The sequence below is a fragment of the Perca fluviatilis genome, chromosome 17 (genome assembly GCF_010015445.1).
Source record: "Perca fluviatilis chromosome 17, GENO_Pfluv_1.0, whole genome shotgun sequence".
In the NCBI taxonomy this organism is placed as follows: domain Eukaryota; kingdom Metazoa; phylum Chordata; class Actinopteri; order Perciformes; family Percidae; genus Perca; species Perca fluviatilis.
In genome coordinates, this window is record NC_053128.1 from 23492574 (window position 1) to 23518471 (window position 25898).

A 25898-nucleotide genomic window follows, 5' to 3' on the forward strand; every position below is an offset into this window, starting at 1 on the left:
GACTTACTCTGCATCTTTTCAAGACTTTATTTAAAACCGAACACATGGAATTGAAATTCAATAACATCTGAATACTATAGAAAAGCAAAATACCATGATTAATCAAACTAAAAATGCTAATCCACACCACAATTAAAAATGAATATGATTAATGAAACTGTCAACTAGTAAATGCCCATGACAAATTTATATGCGGGAAGTCCTCATACTCCAAACAAAGTCCAGAAAACCAAGTGTAATTATGTAAAAAGTCCTAAGTATGTGTAGTATGTACCTTTTCTGCAGCACATTTTGTGAATGGAAAGCAGTTGTAAAATGCTACTTTATTATAAATAGCTTCTCATGTCTCATTTGGTTCAACTCCTACTCAGTGAAGGATAAATGGGTCTGTCCCTCAGGGCAGGAGGAGATAAACAGCACAGAGGAGAGAGAGAGAGAGAAATGTTTCTCTAGAGAAATTCTTATACTTCACCGGAACGTGTAGCTCTCATCATCATACTCCAACTCGTCCTCATTGTTCTCTCCCAGCTGTCCGTACCGAAACTTCCTGTACACGGTGCCATCCTGGCCCATGTAAACAATGTCTTCATCATCATCATCATCATCCTCCTTACTCCCTGAGCGACGTTCAGTCATGTCAACCAACTGAGCCTCCTGGAACCGACCGCCAGAGGAGCTGGCGCGACTTCTGTAGCCACCGAGTCTGCTGCCGGAGCCCAGCTTCTCGTAGCCGCGGGGAGTGATGTCTGGGGGCGCTCTCTTGGAGCGGGAGTGCCTGATGAGGAAGACGACAGCCACCAGTCCCAGCACCAACAGGATGCAGGAGATAATGAAAATTGCCAGGTTACCTCCGGCCTCCTCATTCCTAAAGGCCAAGTTGGTGCTCAGGACACACTCTCCTAGAAACCCACAAAGACAGGAAGTTTAGACACATTAAAACATTGCTCAGAGCTGCATAAAGACTGCCAGCCGAGAGTCCGAAAGCGATCAATATTATTTCCAGTTAACATTCTCCCTAAAACAATGCTAGAATTGAACATCAATGAAAGGAACACTGCTCAACACTCAATGCAGTAAAAATGCAAATATGACATCATCCAGGTATCAGGACTCTATTACGGATACTTGATTTTAAAGCCCCTAAAAGAAATGCTCACGTTAAATATTCATGACTAAGTTAAGCAACAATCAGTTAAAAATACAAACTTTTAAAAGTATTTTATGTGGGTCAGATTTGATTACAGTGGCCTGTCAACCCACCAACTGTTATCACATTGTGATTCAAATGTTGACACATTGTTTGTGCACAATAGTACATGACATCACATTTTTCTAACCAAGTCCTGCCCACTTCAAACCAGTGAGAGGAGCACAGAGGGAAAAACCCGGAGAAATCTTAATGTGAAATAATCCATGTTCTTACTTTGAGCATCGGGTCCTACAAAAACAATCTTCTCCATTTTCAAATTGAATAAAAAGCTGATAGAGAAAATACGTTTTCAAGTAATAAATTACAACATTGTTGAATGTTCGAGATAAATAATAAAAGAAAGTAGCGTTATTGCATTACCACCACCGTTACCAATTTCATCATAATTTGTTATTTGTCAGATTGATATAATTGTAAGCAAATACTTCTGAAACCATCACTGGAAGTAGAATATTTTTGCCGGTTTGGGACTGTTGGTCAGACAAAACTTGCAACTTAAAGATATCAGAGTGAGCTTTGGGAAATTATGATGGGCATTTTTAGCTGTTCTGACATTTTATAGACTAAGTGAGTAAGCAATCTGAATGTCAGTGTTGACAAAGTTTATCCAGAAAAAGAAACACCAGACACTTCAAACCCAGTCGTGCCTCTCCATTCTCCTTCATTTTCTTACAATAAGCAAGACCGACCTACAGCCTACCTCGAGTCTCGGTGCAGTTACAACAGTCCTGCTGCTGTGTTGTGGCAGCCGCCTCATCATCATCTTCATCCTCCTCATGGCGGCAACAGAGCAAACAGCGCCCTCCAGCTTCTAAGATGGCCTGAGTAGGACATGTGGTGCAGTTGGCTGGACCGGGCCCCCAACACCCCATACAGGAGCTGTCACAGCCTTCACAAATGTGGCCTGAACCCTGATAAGTGGCAAGAGCGAGGACTGAGACTGAAAAGACTACAGCATGCATTTTACATCACAACTACTGATTCTTTACCTCCTCTCAGCTTAATCAATTAATATGCATCTACATGACAGACACTTTCAGTCAGTTGCCTCACAGCACAAGCCAGGAGATTTATTTTAATATAAATACAATAATTTTCACTAAAGGAATTGTCTGTCTTACATTATATGACACCTGGGGCCAAAACATTCACCATTATTTTGGTGAAGCAGGGTAAGGTTCTTTTTTTTTTTTTTTAAATAAAGTTAATTAAGTTAAGTTAATATTTGTCAAATAAAACCTAAAAAAACAGCATGTTACCTTTATTACAGGATACAGGCCTATGTCGCACATGGACTCACACATGCCATCTGAGAGAAGGTATCCAGGGTAGCATGATTCACAGGACTGGGAATCTCTTCCTGCAGATACACAACAACTTAAAGGGTAAGTCAGGGTATATTCTGGATTTTTCCTATTGTCAACAAAGCCCAAGAAAATATAAGAACCAACAATGAATTGATCCTATGAACAAGTAGTATCTGTGTAGCCAAAGCCTAAGCAATTTAGTTTATTGTCAGTCAATCCCACATACACTGTCCTGCTGTTGGAAATATTAATATCGGACGCTCATACCTGAGCATGTTCTGCAGCTGGCGTGGCAGGGCTCACAGGTCCTGTGCACCGCGTCATGGTAGTATCCCTGAGGGCACGAGGGGAGGCAACGGCCTTCTTTCCGCAAGTAGATAAGACCCAGAGTGCAGCTCAGGCAGCTGTCCTCCCCGCCCCCGATACACTCTCCGCAACTCGGGTCACACTTCTCACACACCCTTGAGGCCGTGTTTCCATAGTGACTGATCGGAAAGATGGTGAGAAAAGTTATGATAGATAAGATTCAATTAAAAAGGAGACGAGATTAGAGTTTTGTTTGTCCTCAAAGGAAATTCCTTTCCACAGCCCCTCAGTCACATACAGCTCTACACAACTTTAACTACTCAGACATGACTGACCAAACACCATGACAGGAACAAAGTCATAACAAAACACTTCAAGTGAGAGACAGGTTCTGCATTATAAATTCAAAGTGATATACGTTTGTTTTTTGCTATATGCTGCATTGCTTCCATAAAGTTCTGAAAGTATGTAGGGTGGCCGAGGAATAAATAGGCTTTGTATCCCTTTTGTGCTTTCTCTTGAGTATTGCACATAATGCACATCAATTTAACGGCACATTAATTTAACTCTCTCAATCACCGCACCCCAAATAAAATCAAGTCTAATTAGCATTTTACGGGCCACATGAAGGGCTATTTAAATCTCAGGCTAAATGAGCTTCTATCTCTAAACTGCAGCCCTGTCCAGCTAACTGAAGAAAAGCAATGGCTTAGTGTCCACAATGACATTATGGGACTAGGCCGATATTTTATGAATGACAACACTGTGTGACCGCACTTAATGTGATGGATGAGCGACGCAGCTGGACGGTGAGCAGGTTAAACTACCTGTGCTGGCAGGTCTCCACACACTCTTTGCCCTCTCGAAATAGGTGGGTTTTACAGGCGAGACACTCGTGGCTGTGCTTTCCAACGCAGGACTGACAGGAAGGGTGGCATGGTTCACATTTCTGCCCCGACTCATCCTCATAGTAGCCTGTGGGGCATTCATCCACACAGGTGCCATCTGTACCAACAAACACACATTAGTTTGAAGCTGTACAAACAAGTAACAGATGGTTGAGGAGCTTTTTAGCAGATTTCAGAGAATTCATGAGCAAAGACCAAACTCACTGAGCAGGAGATGTCTCTGGTTGCAGCTTAGGCACTGAGTTTTGCCAGGACCTGAACACCGGTGGCAGTATTTATGACACGGATGGCATTTCCCATCCTGGTCTGCGTACTGCTGAGGCGAGCAGTTGCTGCTCGATGACACACAATGGCTGTAGCCCTCTAGACTCTGACCCTCTCTGCAGCTGGTGCAGGAGCCAGCGTGGGGCCCAAAGCAGGTTAGGCAAGATGCATCACATTCTGGAAATACATGTGAAAAAGTAACTCAGTCAAAGGATTCACACCTTTACTGAAGCACAGTAAAGGTGTGAATGCGTAATGCGGCAATACACTATCTGATCTGGTTTTCACCTATTGGGTTCTCAAAGAGTGATCTGTGAAAACAAAAGCCTGCAGACTTTAAAAAAAAAAAACTTTGGATAAAAAAAAAAAATAAACCTTAAACCTCACCGTCTGCCTTACTGCTGGCAGCTACTGTATGTAGCAACAAAAGTGGGCATCGCCTACAACATTTTCCTAGGAGAAACTAACCATCCTCTGTGTTTTTCGATAACAAAAACCAGAGTGCCTCTTTCTCTAGGAAACTGTCTTTGACATCGCTGTCCTGTTTTCAAGTTTGACAGCTGCCTGTTGTCTGAAAAGCTTTTGCTATTTTAGTCTGAGCTAAAGTCAGGAAACATACTCAGGCATAGTAGAGAATATAATTGAGAAAATGCATGAAGGATGCTCTACAGGACAGAAAATGTTGCATCAGTAAGGATTTACAATTTTCATTGTCATACCTAAAAAGGACAGGAGTACTGAATGTATAATACAAAATAAAGTAAAGTAATAATAAAATAAATGGGTTTCGATCAGAGGAGTGCATGTTTTTGCTTGTGCTCTATGCATCTCAGCATTTTAGTTACCAAAACTCTGAAACTGGCAGATAAACATGCTGTATGTTTTCTGTTGTACCTTTACATTCTCCTGTTATAGCGTCTCTATAGGAATGGGAGGGGCAGGCTTCCAGACATGCCCCATCGTGCAGAGTGGCCTCTGGGTCCATACAGACATCACAGTCATTGTTGTTCGGGCCGTCACACAAAGTGCAGTCAGGGTGGCATTGCAAACACTCCCTTTGCTCTCTGTCCTCAAAGAACCTCTCGGGACAGTCTAGCACACACAGGCCCTCGTGGAGAAAGTGATACTCCTCACAGCCTGCACAAAGAACAGCTTTTAGCACTGTGTGGAAAGACAATTTAGTACAACTCAGTAAATCTATACTAAGTAACCTAAAGTCTTAGAGAGGATTGCAAGAGGAAAAAAGTCATCTTTCTGTCAGGCATCGATTTCATTTGAGCAAAAAGTGACAAGACGTGACTGAAAAATAGACTTGAGACAGATGAGTCAAATGGTGTGTGTAAACAGTACTTGGAATAAAAAAAAAAACATTCATGCACAATGCATTTAGTGGAGAACAAGACTACGAGTTACAGCAAGATGTCAGTATGTTCAGATAAACAATGCTAATGCTGGTGATGATTAGCAGGCATAATGTGTATCATGTTTACAATCTTAGTTTAGCGTGTTAGCATGCAAAGTAGAGCTGAGGCTGATGGGAAAGTCATTAGTTTGCAGGCATTTGGTTACAATCCAAGGTAGCGGACAAGTTTTGATAGGCCTACAGAAAAGTTAAGGGATCACCAGTTATTAGAGTTATAATACTTGATCCTGTGGGGGACATGTCCATACTAAATTTCATGACAATACTTACAGTACAATAGATGTGAGTTATTTCACTTAAAAATGAAAAGGTCAACCTAATGGTGGTGCTAAAGGATTACAAAGCAATTATGATACACTGTCTGGGAACCATTACTACATGCACAAAATGTAATGGCAATCCATCTGACATTGTTGAGATATTTTTGTTTGGATCAAAGTGGTGGACAGTTAGGCACACTGACCGACAATAACCGCTTTCTGGTAATGATAACACCATCCAAAGTCGACTATAGTGAGGTTAGAGCACATTCTGGATTAGTCCAAACGAGTTCCAACAGCTGAATCTGTCCCTATTTGCATCGTGTTTCAGTACCTGTGCACTGCCCGAGCGGGTTGCACTCCTGGCAGGCTGAGGGGCAGTGTTGGCACTCCCTGTCCCGGACAGTGTGCGCTAGAGGACACTCCTCCACACACTGGTGCTTGTGTAGGAGGAGAGGTTCTTCACAGCCCAGGCAGTGGGTGGCGTTCTTCCCACAGGACGCACAGCCCGCTGCACAGCTACGACACACCTGGCCGGCAGGATAACCCCTGACAGAAGCCAAGCAGACATCAGTAAACACACATGACCAGTACACTGGGCTCATTATGCATGTATACTTTTGCATTTGCATCCTTGTCCATATCAGTTTAACCATGCTGCACTACTTTCACATTCCTACTTAAGACCATGGCAAGTTTTAACACTATTGATGTGTTAAGAGTCTCTTAATTGATTGGCTTTCCTTGTAATATGTATCGAGCTGGATGATAGATAGATAGATAGATAGATAGATAGATAGATAGATAGATAGATAGATAGATAGATAGATAGATAGATAGATAGATAGATAGATAGATAGATAGATATACACAGTATAGATAACTTATCTTTTTTACTATGTGAAAAAAAAAAATTGAATATGCTGTGATGAATGTGTGTGTGCTGCTGGGCCAAACAAGAGGACTGACAAATCATCCAGACAATCATGTAACACTTAAGTATTGCTAAAAGAGCTGCATTAAAGTAGAATAAAAATAAAGGCCTCATGGCCAAAAAGCTAAAATGGTCATCTCAGGGCTAATGGAGCTTCAAGGACCTCTTCAGCAAGGACGAGATATTCTTTCAAACTCAAGGATGTCACAATTTAATGCCAGATTAACATCAAGTAGGATACATCAAAACTATGGCTGTGGTCTCCTGACATTTTATTTTGGCTCTTTGGAGATCGTGCCTCAAACACATGGCCTGTTGTTCACAAAAGATGAGATTTACCATGATTTTGCCAGCAGGGTTAAATCCCCCACAGTATTTCCCAACAGAATAATTAATTTCCAGATGTTGGAGCACACTTGTGTCCCAGTGTGGAAAAATATATACATTTACGTTTATATATTTGATAGGATTGACCCCTACCTGACACACTGTTGGACACACTGTCCAGCCTGCAGGAATAACTGAGCTTTACGAGTGCTCTGACAGCGGGTGCAGTGCTGAGCATCCACACACTGCAAACAGCCTGGAGGGCAGACCTCGCACACACCGCTTAGCCGACTTGCAAAGAAGCCTCCCGGGCACTTTGACACACATGTTTGCTGTGTGGTCAGAAACCGCCCTGTAGGAGGAAGAAAGAGTAAACCTCATCACTGCGCTGCAAAATAGCTGGATATGCTGTGGTGTAACCAGATCTGAAAGTATTCAAACCAATAATCTATGCAAGTGACTGACAGACCTTTTGCACATGTTGTACACTGATTCTTCTCTTCTCCAGAGCAGGACTCACAGGATGTGTGGCAGTCTTCACACGCTCCGTCATCTGAAGGGGTAACAACACAGTGAACATGATAGAGCCACAGAGGGAAACCAATCCCTAGCTAACAGATGGAGCTCAAACATTTTAGTCAGATAGTGGAAGGCTATCTGCTAGGGGAGTCAATCTTCACTGGTCTCACGATTCAATTACCCTGTCAACAATTGGAAATCACGATGAGTCATCCCCTCAATATTATTATACATAGCTACACATGGTTTTCATCAACATCAGACAAAAACCAGCAACCGGAAAATCAACAAGTAGCATCTGTAGGAAATAATCGATTATGGTCTGTCACTGCATCGATGCAGAATATTCTCTCTCTCTCTCTCACACTCTCTCTCTCACTCTCACTATATATATATATATATATATATATATATATATATATATATATATATATATATATATATATATATATATATATATAAACAACGGTTGCTACAAGATATACAGTACTAAGAATGACATTAGAAGATTGACACCACTTTCATGTCGGTATGCTAAATATGAAGCTAGAGCCAGCAGGCGGTAAGCTAGCTCAACATAACGACTGGAAGCAGGGGGAAACATCGAGACTAGCTCCGTCCAAAGTTTTTAAAGTCTGCTTACCAACACCTTTAAATTGTACTTATTAACACAAGTCTCATTTGTTCAATCCTTCCTGTTTTATTTCAGAAAGCGTGTTTCCAAAAATGTCTTCCAACAACAGCGCTAAGAAAAAAAAAAAACTAAGATAAGTTACTTAAATCCACAGGCAATTCCACAAAAGTCCAATTGCATCCTGCAACATTCTCACATCACTACTACGTATTAAAAGCCATTTGTTTAGAATGGCTTTTAATACGTAGTAGTGGAGTGACAATTTCCCTCTCCTGTTTCTATGTAACCTTTTCTGATTTTACCGTTTACGTTTCATTCTTTTTATTGTATATGTTGTTTTATTCTTGGTTCCTGATGTAAAGCACTTTGGATACCTGCTGGTTGCTGTAAAGTGCTATATAAATAAATGTTGATTGAAATAAATGTTGATTTATTACAAAGTTTGTGTGAAGGGTTGAGGCTTTAATTTGTGGTTTTGTAGCTGCTAAGATTAAAAGTTTAAGAATAACTTCACTTCTGGGTGTTCATTTTCAACCTTTGTATTGACCTATGTACTTTTCCCAGAGTTACTTTAGTTCCTATAATTAAAATGTCTTGCCTCGCACTAATTACCATATGTTGTTTTAAGGTCTGCCCAACTAATTCTTGGGGGGGAACTAAATGTTCAGCCTATACAATCAATTATTTTAAAGTCTGTATCCGGCCGATGTTCAGTAGTTCTGCCTGTTTCCAGTACTTAAGTTGGTTCGGGGTTCAGGGACGGTGGCACACAGACCAATTACCCTCTAAGATTTCTTTTCTGCCCCTGTGAAAGTGTCCAAATCCCTGATTCATTATTAGCAGACAGTTGGATTAGTGGAATACATAAGTATAAGTCTCACCGCTGCGAAAGGTCTTAATGGGACAGACCTCATGGTCAGACACACACTCTCCGTTTTCCAGCATCTTTCCCTCCTCACACGACAGACAGTCATCGTCCTCCGGGCCGCCACATGTCTCACAGGCTGAGTGACACTCCTCACAGTCATTGGTGTCTTCGTCGCCATAGAAACCATCAGGACACACTGAAACACAACTCCCCTCTGGGAAATTTTTTTTTTTCAATATACATTGTATGAAGCCCACAACTCACTATTTTAGGTACTTGTACTTTACTTAAAGGGGAACTCCGAACACCGATTCAAGTCTTTTTACAGATCCTGTGTCAAAATCAAGTTTTAGTACTTTTAATAGATCAGTTGTTATCATGCTTACATGTTACATGGTAGATTTAGGAACCATAGCCATTTTGCTGGTGGGTTAATCTTGCCCTGGCTATAGTTATTAGTCACTTTGAGAGATTAATACTTAAAAAATGAATGATCATCTCGTAAAATATGATGCATTAAATTAGTCAACATAAAGTAGTTCAAATCTATTTGACATGATACAAGCTTAGACATCAGTTCTCATAAAATATAGTAAACATGATAATATAACTGTGTGTAAAGGGCCTTTGGGCATGTTGATCACTTTTGATATTCGATAATGCATCTTATTTCAGAATTTTTTTTTACTTTTTTACTCCACTACATTTACATGACAGCTATAATTACTAGTACATTTACATATTAAAAGTTTACATACAAAACATTTGATTATCTCATGAAATATAATGCATTGTTTAAGATTAAACTACCCAACAGTATATACAATTAAAAACCAACTAGAAAAGTAAAATGCTACTTACACATTAATGCATCAGTAATAATAATCCAACATATATGATTTTTACTTGTAATAGAGTATTTTTATATTGCAGTATTGATGTTTTCAGTAAAGGATCTGAATACTTCCTCCTCCAATAAATATAAATAATGCTTCATGCCTTGGCCAAGTGGGGCAGTTCTACCTGATAAGAAGAGGTCGGTCTCACACCAGTAGCACTCATGTTCATCACAGCTCACGCAGTTGTCATCACATGGAACACAGGTCATCTCCTCTTCCACCACGCTGTACGTCTTAGCCGGGCAGTTTCTGTAGCAGCCATCCTGAAAACTGTTAACAAAAGCAGCAGTCTATACCTCGGACTGACTCTCTCTCTCTCACACACACACACACACACACACACACACACACACACACACACACACACACACACACACACACACACACACACACACACACACACACACACACACCTACACACACAAACCTACACACACACACACACACACACACACACACACACACACACACACACACACACACAGGCTCTTTTCATTCTAGTGTAGCAGTAAACTGAAAGGCAGAGCGAGTGCAGAGAGGTGAGATCACACATAGTGACAGTGAGGCACACAGCCTTACTTGTAAAAGCCCTCAGTGCAGGAAAGGCAATGCCTGGGGTTATCTGTTGAAAGCAGACAAAAAAGTCAGCTCTCCTTTTAAACAGGAACTACCAGGAGAAACCCTTGAACGTGGTGGGCAACACACCGAACAGGAGAGCTCGGTCTCCTGTAGGCAACGTTCATTTAGGGGAAACTTTATTATGGCTACTGAGCCGTGACTTACACAACACACACTTTCTGCAGCCCTCCTCACAGGCCATGCACTCGTCGTAATCTGGATCCTCCACCTCCCCTGAGAAAAAAAGGAAAAGAGAGTGTGAAAGAAAAATATAGGGAAAGAAAAGAGGGTGAGAGAGCAAAGGGACAGGTGCGAGACTAAGCTTTTCAAGGTCCTCTTTGACACCGTGTAGCATGACAGATAAGAAAACCAGCTCATAAAAAATGCTGTTACCTTCTCCACACTCCAGTTTAGCACACACTCCATCTGAGACGTAGTAGGAGGAGTTACAATTGAGGCAGTGGGTGGGGCTCGAGCAGAGCCAGCAGTGGTCCGAGCAGGGCTCACAACTCCTCTCCTCGGTGTGGTAGAAGGCCTCAGGACAGGCGTCCACACACAGGCCTTTATACAGGTAACGCTCCAGTCCAAACTTATCTGGAGGAAAACAACCATGGTTAAAAGAAGTATGATGTTGAACTTCCTGGTCATGTATACGTTTGGTTTTCCATAGCCAGTTCCATTTGGATATTAATGCAACGTAGGGTAAAATACATAGACTCGTTAAGTGCAGAGTATATGTTATTCTATGGAGCAATACACACAAATTCTAGCTTACCATTCACCTACATAAGTATAGTTCTTAAATCGGCGCTCTTTATTTTACTCACTGTACTGCAAAACAGGTCTCCAAGTCACAAAGTCACATTTTAGCACACAAATGTCTTCAAACAAAGAGCAATTTATTAATATAGTCCTGCTACTTATTTTTTTTACAGAAGGGTCTGTTCACTGTCTGTTCATTTGCATAATTAGGTAAAAATGCATTTCGATGTATATGTTTTAAGAGGATCTGCTTTGCATGCATGTACCATGTGATTTTGAGCCCATTACAGTGACTAGAAAGTGAGAAAAAAACGTACCTCACACACAAACAGCGTGATTCATGTGTTCAGGCCTTACCAGTGTCACAGCTGGTACAGTTGGCAGGCCCTGCATCCACACAGGTGGCACAGGTGTGGTCGCACAGGTGACACTGGCCACCTGACTGGTACTTGCCCTTGGCACACTCCACCATGCAGCGGCCTGCATCTAGAGCCCTGCAGCCGACAACAACATTAGAAAAAAAATGTCTGACAATATGTAGAATGCAACATGTAAGCGGCAAATAAAATGCCTTTTAAAAATTTGATCTAATCAATTAATCCGTCTATTTTTTCAATTAATCAATTAATTGTTTAGTCTGAAATGCCAAAAAAGTGAAAAAATGGCCATCACAACAACCCAGAGTCCAAGGCGACGTCTTCAAATGTCTTGTTTTGTTCATAAACCTATATATCAGTTTACAATGATGTATGACAAAGAAAAGCGGATTTCCTTTTATTATTTTTGCTTGAAAAATAATTGAAACTTAATTATCATAATAGTTACCAATTATTTTTCTTTAAATCGACTCATCAGTAAAGTGCCTGATCATGTTAGCTCTGCATCAGTTTTTTAAATATTAAATTGCTTGGTGGCTCAGTGGTTAGCACGGTTCCAACAAGCACTCTGGGCAAGGGTCTTTTTGTATGGAATTTGCATGTTCTTCCAGACTTTTTAAGACTTACTGTACTATGAATTTTGCACTTTTTTCAACATACTATACTAGGACTTTTTTCGACATACTATATTTTGAAGGTGGGAGAGAGAGGGAGACTGACATGCAGCAACGGGGCGACAAGGACTGAGCCTCTAGACATAAGGCGCACACTGAACATTTTTTACCACTTTTATTTCTAAATACTATACTTTTTTCCATATACTATTACTTTTGTCGACATACTATACTATGACTTTTTTCGACATTCTATGCTATGACTTTTTTCATCACTTTCTTTAACATACTGTACTATGATTTTTTCACTTTTTTTCGACATACTATGATTTTTTTCCGACATACTATGACTTTTTTTGACATGCTATGAAATTTTATCACTTTTTTCGACATATTATACTATGCCTTTTTTCACTTTTTTTGACATACTATGACTTTTGTCAACATACTATACTATGACTATTCAGGGTTTCTGCAGGTTTTACCAAGTCAAATTTAAGACTTTAAGACCTTTGAGAATGAAATTTAAGACCTATATCATGACATAAAAGTAACAAAATGCAGAGTCACAAATGTACTTGCTAAGTAAATAAATGTATTCAAATTACATAAAAGCAACAGAGCAATATTAATCTGTACATACACCGTGAATTATATTTGGACAAGCAAAAGAAAGAACTTCAACAAAAAATATATTTCAATGAGCATTAGAGGTAGCGTTACATGGACATAGAAAATTATTTAAGACCTAGAACACAATACTTAAAATTTTGATTTTGAAATTTTAGACTTTTTTAAGACACTGCGGGAACCCGGTTATTCGACATACTACATACTGACATTTTGTATCACATTTTTATTAATTTACTATACTATGACTTTTTTCGACATACTATGTCTACTGCTTGGGAATGGCAGTAGCTCAGTCAGTAGGGAGTTGGGAACCGGAGGGTTGCTGGTTCAAGTCCCCATATGGACAAAAAGTATGGTGGTGGACTGGTAGCTGGAGAGGTGCCAGTTCACCTCCTGGGCACTGCCAAGGTGCTCTTGAGCATGGCACCGAACACCCAACTGCTCGGGGTGCCTTTCCATTGGCAGCTCCCTCACTCTGACATCTCTCCATTAGTGCATGTATAGGTACTGAGCATGTGTGTAATTCAGGCCTGTGTGTAATGTGTGTAATAACCGAGTAAAAACATTGTAATTTCCCCTTGTGGGATTAATAAAGTATACATTATTATTATTATTATTATAATACTATGACTTTTTTTTGACATACTATGACTTTTTTGACATGCTATACTGACTTTTTCGACATACTAAGCTATCCCATTTTTTGATCACTTCATTCGACATACTCTATGACTTTTTTCGACATACTATGCTATGACCGTTTTCAGAGTATTCTAATTGGCTGCATGGTGGCTCAGTTGTCAGCACACTTACAAGAAGTACAGCGGGGAAAAATCAGTATTGAACGAGTCAACATTTTTCTCAGTAAAGATATTTCTGATGGGGCTATCGGCATGATATTTTCACCAGATGTCAGTAACAACCCAAGTAATCCACACATACAAGATATCAAAACAATTAAGTCCATACATTAAGTCGTGTGTAATAAAGTGAAATGACACAGGGAAAAAGTATTGAACACACTGGCTGAAATTTATTTAATACTTAGTAGAAAAGCCTTTGTTGGTAATGACAGTTTTAAGACGCCTCCTGTATGAAGAAACCAGTCGCACACATTACTCAGCTGTGATTTTTGCCCATTCTTCCACACAAACTGTCTTCAGATCTTGAAGGTTCCGGGGGCATCTTCCATGAACTCCAGTCTCCTTTAGTTCCTTCCAGAGGTTTTCAATTGGATTCAAGTTGTGTGATTGTCTGGGCCATTCTAATTTTCTTTTACCAAAACCAATTGAGAGTTTCCTTGACATTTCTCCATTCATCCTTCCTTTAATTATATGAAGTCTGCCAGTGCCAGATGCTGAAAAACAGCCCCACACCATGATGCCAACCTCCACCTCCAAACTTCACTGTTTGAATGATGTTTTTAGGGTGATATGCAGTGCCATTTCTCCTCCAAACATGGTGTATGCTATGACAGCCAAAGAGTTAAATTTTGGTCTCATTTGAACAGATTATATTCTCCCAGTATGTCATTGGTTGTCCAGATGTTGTGCAGCAAACTTTAAGCGAGCTTCCACATGCCTTTTCTTGAGCAGTGGTGTGTTGTGTGGTGTGCGTGCATAGAGGTCATGGTGGATGAGTGTCTTACTAATTGTTTTCTTTGAAACAACTGTACCTGCTTCTTCCAGGTCTTTCTGAAGATCTCCGCGAGTGGTCCTTGGTTGTTCAACAACTCTTCTAAGTATTCTATAGACCTGGTCGTGGCCGGTTAATGCCACTTCTGGATAACGGCCCCAACAGTGCTCACTGGAACTTTCAGAAGTTTAGATATTCGTCTGTAACCAATGTCATCCGTACGTTTTTCTACAATAAGACTGCGAAGGTCTTGGGACAGCTCTTTGCTTTTACCCATCATGAAATGCTTCTTGAGTGACACCTTGGTAATGAGAAATCTTTTTATAGGCCATCAATTAGGACTAATCCAGCTGATATTAATTTGCACTAATAGGGGGCAGGATTGCTTCCCATGCCTTTTTACACTCCTTTTTCTTCATGTGTTCAATTTTTATTCCCATTATCATTCCACTTTATTACACATAACTTTTGTCAGGGACATACATGTTTTGATTTCTGTATGTGTGGATTACTTGGGTTGTTACTGACATCTGGTGAAAATTTCATTCCAATAGCCCCATCGGAAATATATTTACTGGGAAAAATGATGCGTTCAATACTTATTTTCCCCGCTGTATTAAGTAGGCAGTGCAGACGTTGACCCCTGGATCGATCCTCAGTCAAAGCCGTGCCTTTTTGTGTGGAATTTGCATGTTCTTCCAGACTTTCTTTGACATACTATGCTATGACTTTTTTCAACATTCTATTTAGTTACATGGTGGCTGAATGGTTAGCACGGTTGCAGCAAAAACTATTAAAGCTCCATTGTGTAATTTTTTGAGTTGATTCTTAGCAAAATCCCCTTTGTTCTTTCACAAATATGTGCTCATTCATGTGTAATTACTTCCACCAACTAATCAAAGTATTCTCGTACGCGTAGAATATCACATTTTGCATCATTCAGAACACATACAAGCGACTCACTCGAATGACTGCCGCTATGTTGCGCCTCCATCTTTAAAATACATTAGCCAAAGAGGGACATACCTCCGCCTGCACCGTGACAAATGCCAGGGAGGGGGAGAAGTTAACGGAGTTGCCAACGAAGTTAAAAAGAGAATTAAAACGACAATGTGACAGGCAAAGAAACAAGCCCAAAGTTAATATTGGAGTGGCTTTTCCACGATGGAAAAAGCTAATAAGGAGCAAGGATTTTAAAAAGGGACACCGAAGTTGCCTGCTTTCTTCTCAAAGGTAATTCTGCCTATTTGTGTAAATTCAAAGTTTTATAGTTGCTTGACTAACTATAGCATGGTTGTGCATAACGCTAGAACGACATCTAGCATTCTTTTCCTCGCGTCACTGATGAAAAAGGATTGTCTATCTTGTAACATAAACGTAATCATATAGGTCGTGATTTCCCTGGCAGACAACTCACGTAATGGAGTTGTAACACAGACTAGCTACAGCTAGAACAGCTGCGTGTAAACGATGGAGATACTAAGCATGGGCGTCACTTTGGTTTGAAATGTGCTGGGGACAGAGACGCATTCGGAAGTGCATTTTCAGAAGTGCTGGGTACAATGACGCATTCATTGCTTTTTCTTCTCTTTCGCGCAGGTCATGTTTTGAAAGAAGCTGTACTGTAGCTTACTAATGTAAATGAATAAAAATGTATACAAAAATGTGATGATGTCCGACACGTTTTATGAAGAAGAAAGCCTTCAGTTTTCAAAAAGCATTAGACATATGGCCCACTATGTTCTGCTTCATGTATCCATGTTGACAATGTGACATGACATCAGACTCTGAGAGGAACTGCGCAGGATAAACAAAAAAAAGAAAAAAAAAAGAAACGCTTCTGGAGTACTTTTGGGACACTGAATAACTAACTTTTTTACAACATTATTATTACAAGTCATTTAGCTGACGCTTTTATCCAAAGCGACTTACAATTGCTATATATCAGAGGTTGCATGCCTGTGGAGCAACTAGGGGTTAAATGTCTTGTTCAGGGACACATTGGTTGATGTATTGCAGTGGGAATCGAACCCAGATCTCCAACACCAAAGGCATGTGTTATATCCACTGCGCCATAACCACCACCACTACCAATAACTGTGGAAAGAGTTACTTCTGGGGTTTCAATGCAAACACAATCCTCTTGAATGGAGAGAATGATGATTCCTACAGATCAGGGGAAGTTTCAATTCAACTCAGAAAAAAAACGGAATCTGACAATCTCTTGAGAAAGACAAACACAAAGCAAAAGTCCCTGGCTCCTTGGAGGGGTGTAGAAAAAAAAAAAAAGTTTATCCGAAGTTAGAGCGCAAGTGAGCGGTGTTGAAGTGCGAGCAGGCGTCTGAGCCTACGCACCGTCCCGTGGAATAACGGTGCAGGTGCTTCAGTCATATTGTGCAGCACAATATTTGTAGTTCTGCATCACAGAAAGGCTGTGTCTGTGCCTGCCCTGTGGGGATAGAGATTTTTGTGGATTTGTTGGCATCCGTCGCTCATGAATTATATGCATTATGAACTTTATTTTTATTTTTTTTAACTAAATTGAGCTTGAGGTTTTTAAAAATAAGTGGTGGGTACAAAATGACTCTTTACAAAATCTGATAGGTACGCGTACCCACTGTACCCACCGATCCCACCGAAATCAATGTCTATGACTAAGAGCTAATTTCAGTTTCATTGACAGGATTGTTCATACTGCTCAGAGAAATAGATTAAAAACACAAACCTATGTTGCTTCTTCCCTATGCTGTAAATATTGCCTTACACTATTAATCTCGTACAATATACAAAGCGCTAGAAAGTAATATTCAGTTGGTGGTCATATGCAATTTCACCGCTAGATGGGAGAAATTCTTACACAATGTGGCTTTAAGTAGGCAGTGCAGACGTTGACCCCTGGTTTGATCCTCAGTCAAAGCTGTGTCTTTTTGTGTGGAATTTGCATGTTCTTCCAGAATTTCTTTGACATACTATATTTCTTTTTTCGACATACTATGCTATGACTTTTTTTGTTTTATCAGTTTTTTCGACATATTATACAATGACTTTTTTCAACATTCTATGCTATGACTGTTTTCAGTGTATTCTATTTGGCTGCATGGTAGCACGGTTCCAACAAGCACCACTAAGTAGGCAGTGCAGACGCTGACCCCTGGTTTGATCCCCAGTCCAGGCTGGGCCTTTTTGTGTGGAATGTTCTTCCAGACTATCTTTGAAATACTATACCATGACTTTTTTCCACTTTTTTTTTTTAAACATACATACTATGACTTTTATCATCACTTTTTTTGACATACTATTTTTTAATCTTTTTTTATTGATATACTGTTCTATGACTTTCCGCTTTTTTCCCCCCCACATACTATACTGTGACTTTTGACATACTAAGACTTTTTTCATAACAATTTTTCCACATACTCTAGCATGACTTTTTTTCGACATACTAGGACTTGACATACTATACTGTCCTTTTGACAAATTATGCTATTACGTTTTTTTGACATTCACTTTTTCCCCATATACTATGGATTTTTTTCAGCTAGTTTCGACATACTATACTTTGACTGTTTCACTTTTTTTGACATACTACGCTATGACAGACAGACAGACAGACAGACAGACAGACAGACAGACAGTTTGGACACACCTTCTGTGTCATTCAATGAGTTTCCTTTTTATTTTCATGACTATTTACATTGTAGATTCTCACTGAAGGCATCAAAACGATGAATGAACACATATGGAATTAACCAAAAAGTGTGAAATAACTGAAAACATGTCTTATATTTTAGATTCTTCAAAGTAGCCACCCTTTGCTTTTTTATTAATAAGGGAAAAAATTCCACTAATTAACCCTGACAAAGCACACCTGTGAAGTGAAAACCATTTCAGGTGACTACCTCAGGAAGCTCATTGAGAGAACACCAAGGGTTTGCAGAGTTATCAAAAAAAGCAAAGGGTGGCTACTTTGAGGAATCTAAAATATAAGACATGTTTTCAGTTATTTCACACTTTTTTGTTAAGTACATAATTCCATATGTGTTCATTCATAGTTTTGATGCCTTCAGTGAGAATCTACAATGTATAGTCATGAAAACAAAAAAAAAACACATTGAATGAGAAGGTGTGTCCAAACTTTTGGCCTGTACTGTATGTATGTATGTATGTATGTATGTATGTATGTATGTATGTGAGTTTTCTCAATATGAGTTTTTGCTGCTTTTTCGACATACTATACTATGAATTTATTCATCACTTATTTGACATACTATGACTTTTTCCACTTTATTCGACATACTATGACTTTCAAAATACTATGCTATTTTTTAATCACTTTTGTTGATATACTATGACTTTTTTCGACATGGTATACTATGACTTTCACTTTTTGACATACTATGATATTTTACGACTTTCATCACTTATTTTTACATAGTATAATATGACTTTTCTAGAACATACTATGCTATGACATTTATCACTTTTTTATTGACATACGACTTTTTTTTGACATACTATATATGTCTTTTCATCACTTTTGACACACTATGCTATGACATTTTTTTATCACTTTTTAATCGATATACTATGACTTTTTTCGACATGCTAAACTATGACTTTACTTTTTTCGACATACCATACAATGACTTTCCTAGAATATACTATGACATTTGTATCACTTTTTATCAATATACTGTGACCTTTTCAACATGCTAAACTATGACTTTATCACTTTTTGACATACTTCACAATGACTTTTTTTTCGACATACTATACCATGACTTTTTTTCGACATACTATGCTATGACATTTTTCTACATACTATGCCAAAACATTTTTTAATCACTTTCTCCGGCAAACTACATCATAACTTTTTTTTTTTTTTTTATCCCCACATACTCTGCTATGACTGTTTTCAACGTATTCTTTTTGGCTGCATGGTAGCTCAGTGGTTTGCACGGTTCCAACATTTATCCGCTGGTTCGATCCCCAGTCCAGGCTGAGCCTTTTTGTTTGGAATTTGCATGTTCTTCCAGACTTTCTTTGACATACTATGACTTTTTTCCGGGGGGTTTTTAGACATACTATGACTTTTTTCAGCATACTATACTATGACTTTTTTCAGCATACTATACTATGACTTTTTTCAACATACTATACTATGACTCTCTTGGCCACAATTCTTACTTCTCATATACTATTTATACTTCAAATTGTAGATACTTGTCTACTTTCAGCCAATGTGCTCATTAAAGCACTAGGACTTGTCGAAATGACAAGAACCACAAGCATTCCTTCATTGACAGTCCTTGTTAAACATCCTCAACATTTCTGGATGAAACCACAGTGTACCAGTTTTTAAAATCGCTGATATGCCCACATTTTTTAACTTTATCCAAAAAAGTTATATATCAATACATCGGCAAATGCTTAATGGTGCTCACGGTGAGATCATGATATTGATACCACTTATTGTTTACGATTTTTTTTTAGGAGTCTTCGATGGGAAGTTTTACTTTAAATTAATCTCAGTAGCAAGCAGTTATAAACAAAAAGGTGTTATAATTAAACATCAAAGCCAGGCAAGGCGTGACTACAGCTTAAGGACCAGCCTCCGTTCTCCTTTACCACGACATCGCACTTTTCCCCCCAGACAGAAAAATTACAATTAGACATTAATATGAATAATAACACATTTCAATTGACTTATTTTTTTTTATATATACACAGTATATCATGTGTAGTTGTGTGTGTATTTATAACAACAACACAATTCTCATTAGTGTGTGCATTTACACCTGTGCTTGTGATCCGATCACTCAGGATTTTAATACCAGGTCAAAATGGGGCCTCTCTCCATATGTACTGATTTCTATGTCTCTGTCAATGTCTGTCTGGTGTAAAAAAATAAAATAAAAATAGTGCAAATACGCAAAATATTTGAACCCATCATTTCTTACCCTTTATTTTGCATCATTCACCCCTTTCCCACTTTAGCCATTTATACAGCTTCTGCTGCTTTACCTGCTTAATCATGTCTTATTTACAAATCATACATCTTTCATTAATTGTAAATTCTTTTCATACTTGAATGAAAATATTGAACACAGCTGATTGAGATTTCCTAATTTGACCCAGCCATTTCCCCTTTTACCAACTCATTCGTAAGTCTTTAAAGTTAATTCTTCATCCAAATTAAAGCCGGCAATTCAGTTTAGCATCAGCTTTTATAAAAACTTTCATGCAATATTGGTATTATTCGACTTATTAATTAGAACCATTTCCACTTTGCCCTACAACCTCACCTTCTTACACATTTTAACCAGCATTTTAGTGTAGCGACAGCTTTTTAAAAAAAACAGTAATATTCCACTTTTGTTCAATATTATTATTATTATTATTATTATTATTATTATTATTATTATTATTATTATTATTATTATTATTATTATTATTCATTTCAATGAAATTCATTCTAATTAAACCTTTCCCATTTTTCCAACTATTCTCACTTCTTCACCTTCTTACGCAATTATGCCAGCAATCCAGTTTAATTGTAACAATTTAGTCTTTTCTGCAGGAAATGCATTTTCTAGTATTATTTGATCCTCCACATCATGGTGAAGTGCCATTTTTTACTCAAGAAAACAGTGACATGTATCAATTTCCCCTCTGACCCTGAATCTAAAGACCAACTCACCGTGAAGAAGCACAGCTGATGCAGTCTTCTCTTTGTGGCCCTGTGCACTTCAGACACGTTACATCACACGTGTGGCACTTTCCGTTACTGTCCTGGTACTCTCCTGATAGATATGCACCAAAAGAACAATGCTGACTCATATGACTCAGAATTAAGAGTATATGTATACATTTACCACACTGTAAATTCATACTTATAGATATAAAATGTCCATAAAACAGCCTTTATACTCTCATTAAACATTAGCAGCAGTTGTGAACATATGATATTAATTTAGTTAAAGGAAATTGTATTTGAGAAGTTAAAGTAGTAAGAACTAAATATTTTAAAGGTTGCTTTCTATGTATCTAGCAGCAGTAAAGCCAACACGTAATAGAGGAAGAAGATGGTTGACTGACCGTCTGTGCACTCAGTGTTAACAACACACGCTCCCTCCTGCAGGCTGTGACCACTGGAACAGCTGCTGCAGTTCCCCCGGCTCGGCCCCACACAGGTGAGACAGCTGGCGTCACACCTGAGGAGGAGAGCACAGAGACTGAACACATGCGCACACAGACACACATACTGACCACAAAAAAAGCCCATATAGGCACACATCTACAAACAGCATGAGAACGAGCACAAACACAGAAGCCAGCCACTAGAATAAGGCCTGCAATCAGCAGATAAACAAACCACCCACACCTGAACACACACCAGTGAGCTCACCTCCTACATATCCTGTGCCCATCAGCTATCTCTGGGTTTGGCTTTGTGGCGTAGAAGCCAGCACTGCAGGAGGGCATGCACCTCCACTCCTCCATCAAGTAGCCCTCTGCACATTGGTTGCATGCCGCGACACCTGCACCTGATGTTGCAGAAATAAACATGTTTTTAAATGATAGAAAGACACAAAAGAGTACTGCAAACAATTCCATGTCATGCATTTTAATGACATTTGAAGTTGTTATGCAGTTGATTAGTCTTGACCTGTGCTCTCACCTGCACAGGTAGCGCAGGCCTTATGACAGGGATTGCATGTGCCTTCCTGCTTGTCGAGGTAGAATCCTGCCACACAGCTCTGCTGGCACCGATTCCCCTGCAGACTGGAGAGGGCGGACAGAGCATGTGGCACCGTGACACACACAACCAATCATGAGACACCATGAAGATGACTCATTGCCTTCAGACTGTAGACTCAGTTTTCCAACCCACAGCACACCACCACAAGTACTCAAAGAACTGAGTCAGTGAACACAGTATTCTGGAAACTTCTAGCTCAACAATATGGTTACATTTGACAGGGACGTTTTGTTTTCTTGTGACAATACTGCAAAATGGAAGTCATGATACATTTTTCTTTTGGAGCTGTGTGTGGAAAATGAAGGGGTAACACATTCTTTTGAGTACAGAGTTAAAAACATTGTAGCTTTTTCTAATTGTTATGATGCTGCAGAGTGTGTGTGCACAAGGAGAATCAGTATTCTCAGCGGCCGGAAGAGAAAGAGCAGTGTTTACCAGCGAGCAGTTAATTCAAGCATCATCAGAGAATTTATCTCACCTTGTGTCTGGTTTGCATTCTGTGCAGATACTGTAGGAGGTGCACTTCAAGCAGTTCTCACTGCACTTTCTGCACATATTTGCATCTGTGGGGAAATCAAATAATACACATGGAATACACATCAGAGCAATTAATCAATCTTACTCACACACCCCTCAACTGCAGTTACATCAACTGACTATTCATTAGCAGGCTCATATGCAACTGTTTGCAGCTCTTTTGTAAACCATAGATCCTTAAAATGTTCACTGGAGGAGGTCATTTCTTTATTCTTAAGCATAATTACAAAATATGCAACAAAACACTAATCATAATAGCAGTTTTAAGGCCAAAAATCCAACCATGGTCAAGGTAGAAGCTGTCCCCACAGGCGGCTGTGCAGGTATTGGCCCCCTCAGTCAGGTGATGACCAGGTTGACAAGAAGTGCACTGGTCACTACGACTCCCAGTGCAGCTCTCGCAGGGGGAGTAGCACCTCTTACAACGCCGGCGGTCGCCCCAGAAACCCCTGGGACACTCTGATACGCACATCCTATTGGACCGACACGGACCAAAGCACATAGAGGACACAAGGTGTCATTCTCTAGATGAGTGGGAGTGAATGACAGTCTGGGTCATAATGTGAAATCATGGTCACTTAAGAATTTGGATTAATGTATAAACATGTGGACTAAAAAATAGCTGCTGCTGCTGCTCTTTGAGCCACTCCCCTCTGGCAGGAGGCTGAGGTCCATCACCCCTCCGCCACTAGCCTTATTAACAAGGCCCGGAACCCACCCTGACTCTCTCCACACCCCACCTCTGGCTCTACATGCCACCGTCCTTAATCTGCTGTTCTTCTCTAATTTTATAAAGCTTTTCTGATTATTTACCTTTGCAATACTGTATGTGTGAGCCATATACTCTGCAGCAGCATCACCACATAATGTACACTGCATTCTGGATCTACAAACTGTACTCATGCTAACCTTGTGTTGTTCTTGAACTTGAGATAAAAGTGTAAACACATAACACACTGCTGCGGGCTGGGCCCCTCACAACCATCGTCACTGCATTCTGGGTCGCAGGGTCCTGGAAGGGCAAATGCTCGCAAAGTCACTGCACAGTCATAGCAACAACAGAGAGGTTATTTAGATTGCTGATATACTGTAGTTCCATATTTACATTTAAAAAAAAAAAACCATCTAACCAACATAAACTAAACTAGCTGCTGTCTGAGCTAGAACAAGGAACAACTTAATATCAGCTGAGTACATGACTCACCACTGTATTCTTCAGTGAGGTCACCATCCATCGGCATCCCAGCCGATCGGGCTCGCTCACGATGCCTGGGATATGGCTGCTCTGCAGTGCCGTAAATCACCAGGGACCACTCCTTTAGCGTCCCTATTTAATAACAGAGAAACAGGAAGAGAGCAAGATAAGAGGCCTGTCCCGAGAGGCCTGCGCTGTATTTTAGCTGCTCTTCTAGTCAAACTTTAATGTCTGTTTCATAATACTGTGATGTTACAAAGAGGAAGAGCAGACCTAGTTCAGTGTTGTCTCTCTTCTGAGAGGAAATATCCTGGATTTTCAAAGTCCATTCCCCTGCTGCCTGCTCCCCCCAGCTGTGAGTTGTCATGAAATCCCAGTTCTGAAATCCCTCGGTGGAGGAGTCAAAAGGCCTACAGCAAAACATTACTGTACATAATCATGATAATACTACCAACACCACCATCGCAACAACTACTACTACTACTACTACTACTACTACTACTACTATATTGATTAGATCAGCTTGAAATGGAGTACTTGAAAAATGCACATATTTTACTTTTCCCCCCAATGCATTTTAAATTTAGCGTTATCAACACTTGTCTGTCTTGTTGCTGTATTTTTGGCATTACAGTTTTCAAGAAATTAATTTTGCCCATCTTTCTCAGATGCCAGTTCCCTGAAACACCATATGAGCACCTCTCCTGCTATTTTTCAGTAGTGTTTGCCAAAATCAATTTCCCCCCATAATTTGACAAGGTGTCAATCTGAAGAATTTATCTGTGGAGAATTATGGTGTGCTTTAAACAGTTATATGCTACGCTTTAAAAAAAGAAGGCATTGCCCATACATTAATGCATGTAGAAACCATGGGGTGAAGCTATAGGGAGAGGGTGATGATGTATTTGCCACACATACTGTCCGTGATTGAGCGTTTCAGTGTTTTAAGCCCCCAACTTCTCCTTCCAGGAAGCGCTGCCTAGAAGGCACTAGGATTAGGCAATGGTTATGGTTATGGTTAGGGTTAGGGTTAGGGTTAGATGCCTTGAAGTCAACGGTCGCAGCGCTGCCTGGAAGGAGAGGTTGGGGGCTTTAAACACCATCGAGCTAACTGAGATTTGATCTTAGTTACCTGTTAGCTAGCAGCTGCGACACAGTGCCTGAAGGTGACATGAGCGTAATGGAAAGGTCGCCACGACGACTGTGAGTGATGGTTACACGGACAATGACATGCTCCACATAAACAACGCGATGCTGGGGCTTGCTGGAGCAGCCCGTACTCTCATACACAGATGTCAGCGCCGAGCCTGGATGAATAGTTCTGTCATGAGATGGAGACGGGAAAAGAATGAAGACACATAGAGAGTGGCAGAGATAAAAGAGGAGACAGAAAACAAGAAGCACAAGACAAAGTTACAAGGAAAGGAGCAGTAAAGTTGGAGAACAAAAAAGTGCGAGAATCAATGCGAGAGAAATCCATGTGCGAACTGAGAAAGAAATAGATAAAGTGTGATAAAAGAGGAGGAATCAAGGGAAGCCCTGACTCAAAGCAAAGATGTCTTGCAGTGCAGTTGGTGTGATACCTGCTCAGCTGGATGGGCGCCTCCTCCACACACTCATGCTGTGAAGGGACTTGTTTCCAATGCTTGGCTTCGTTCACCATGCTCTCAGCATCCAGCAGGCCAAAGCCATACAGGTGGCTCACTGACAGACAGACACACACACGTATACTACATAAGCTGGGGCAGAAAAGGCGCTGTAGCTTATAAAAAAACATCATGCACTCCGGGGACTTTGTAGGCGTTTATTACTCCTCTGCTCACAGTAACTCATTAGTTTGTTTGCTCGCTGCTTGATAGTTTCCCTAAAAAGAGCTGAGAGAACATTTACCGAAATATGCTTATCA

At 39.9% G+C, this 25898-nt stretch overlaps 1 protein-coding gene across 1 annotated transcript in view; it reads right to left on the bottom strand.

The window, feature by feature from the left end:
- Positions 1-30: 30 nt before the first annotated feature.
- The window catches only part of pcsk5a (proprotein convertase subtilisin/kexin type 5a), a 33908-nt gene continuing 8040 nt past the window's right edge, over positions 31-25898 (bottom strand). Inside the window, exons 12-38 of the mRNA XM_039779634.1 lie at positions 25576-25696; positions 25125-25313; positions 24266-24402; positions 24002-24124; positions 23707-23809; positions 23080-23270; positions 22739-22823; positions 22180-22283; positions 21907-22045; positions 21597-21712; positions 21199-21301; positions 11597-11733; positions 10871-11071; positions 10643-10711; positions 10439-10481; positions 9984-10129; positions 8974-9174; positions 7409-7492; positions 7093-7291; positions 6013-6227; positions 4890-5132; positions 3936-4172; positions 3651-3828; positions 2785-3002; positions 2470-2570; positions 1911-2121; positions 31-899 (exon numbers count right to left, since the gene is read on the bottom strand). Of these exons, the coding sequence (XP_039635568.1) occupies positions 469-899; positions 1911-2121; positions 2470-2570; positions 2785-3002; positions 3651-3828; positions 3936-4172; positions 4890-5132; positions 6013-6227; positions 7093-7291; positions 7409-7492; positions 8974-9174; positions 9984-10129; positions 10439-10481; positions 10643-10711; positions 10871-11071; positions 11597-11733; positions 21199-21301; positions 21597-21712; positions 21907-22045; positions 22180-22283; positions 22739-22823; positions 23080-23270; positions 23707-23809; positions 24002-24124; positions 24266-24402; positions 25125-25313; positions 25576-25696 (4325 nt within the window). The 3' untranslated portion in view covers positions 31-468. The remainder of the gene's footprint in view (positions 900-1910; positions 2122-2469; positions 2571-2784; positions 3003-3650; positions 3829-3935; positions 4173-4889; positions 5133-6012; positions 6228-7092; positions 7292-7408; positions 7493-8973; positions 9175-9983; positions 10130-10438; positions 10482-10642; positions 10712-10870; positions 11072-11596; positions 11734-21198; positions 21302-21596; positions 21713-21906; positions 22046-22179; positions 22284-22738; positions 22824-23079; positions 23271-23706; positions 23810-24001; positions 24125-24265; positions 24403-25124; positions 25314-25575; positions 25697-25898) is intronic.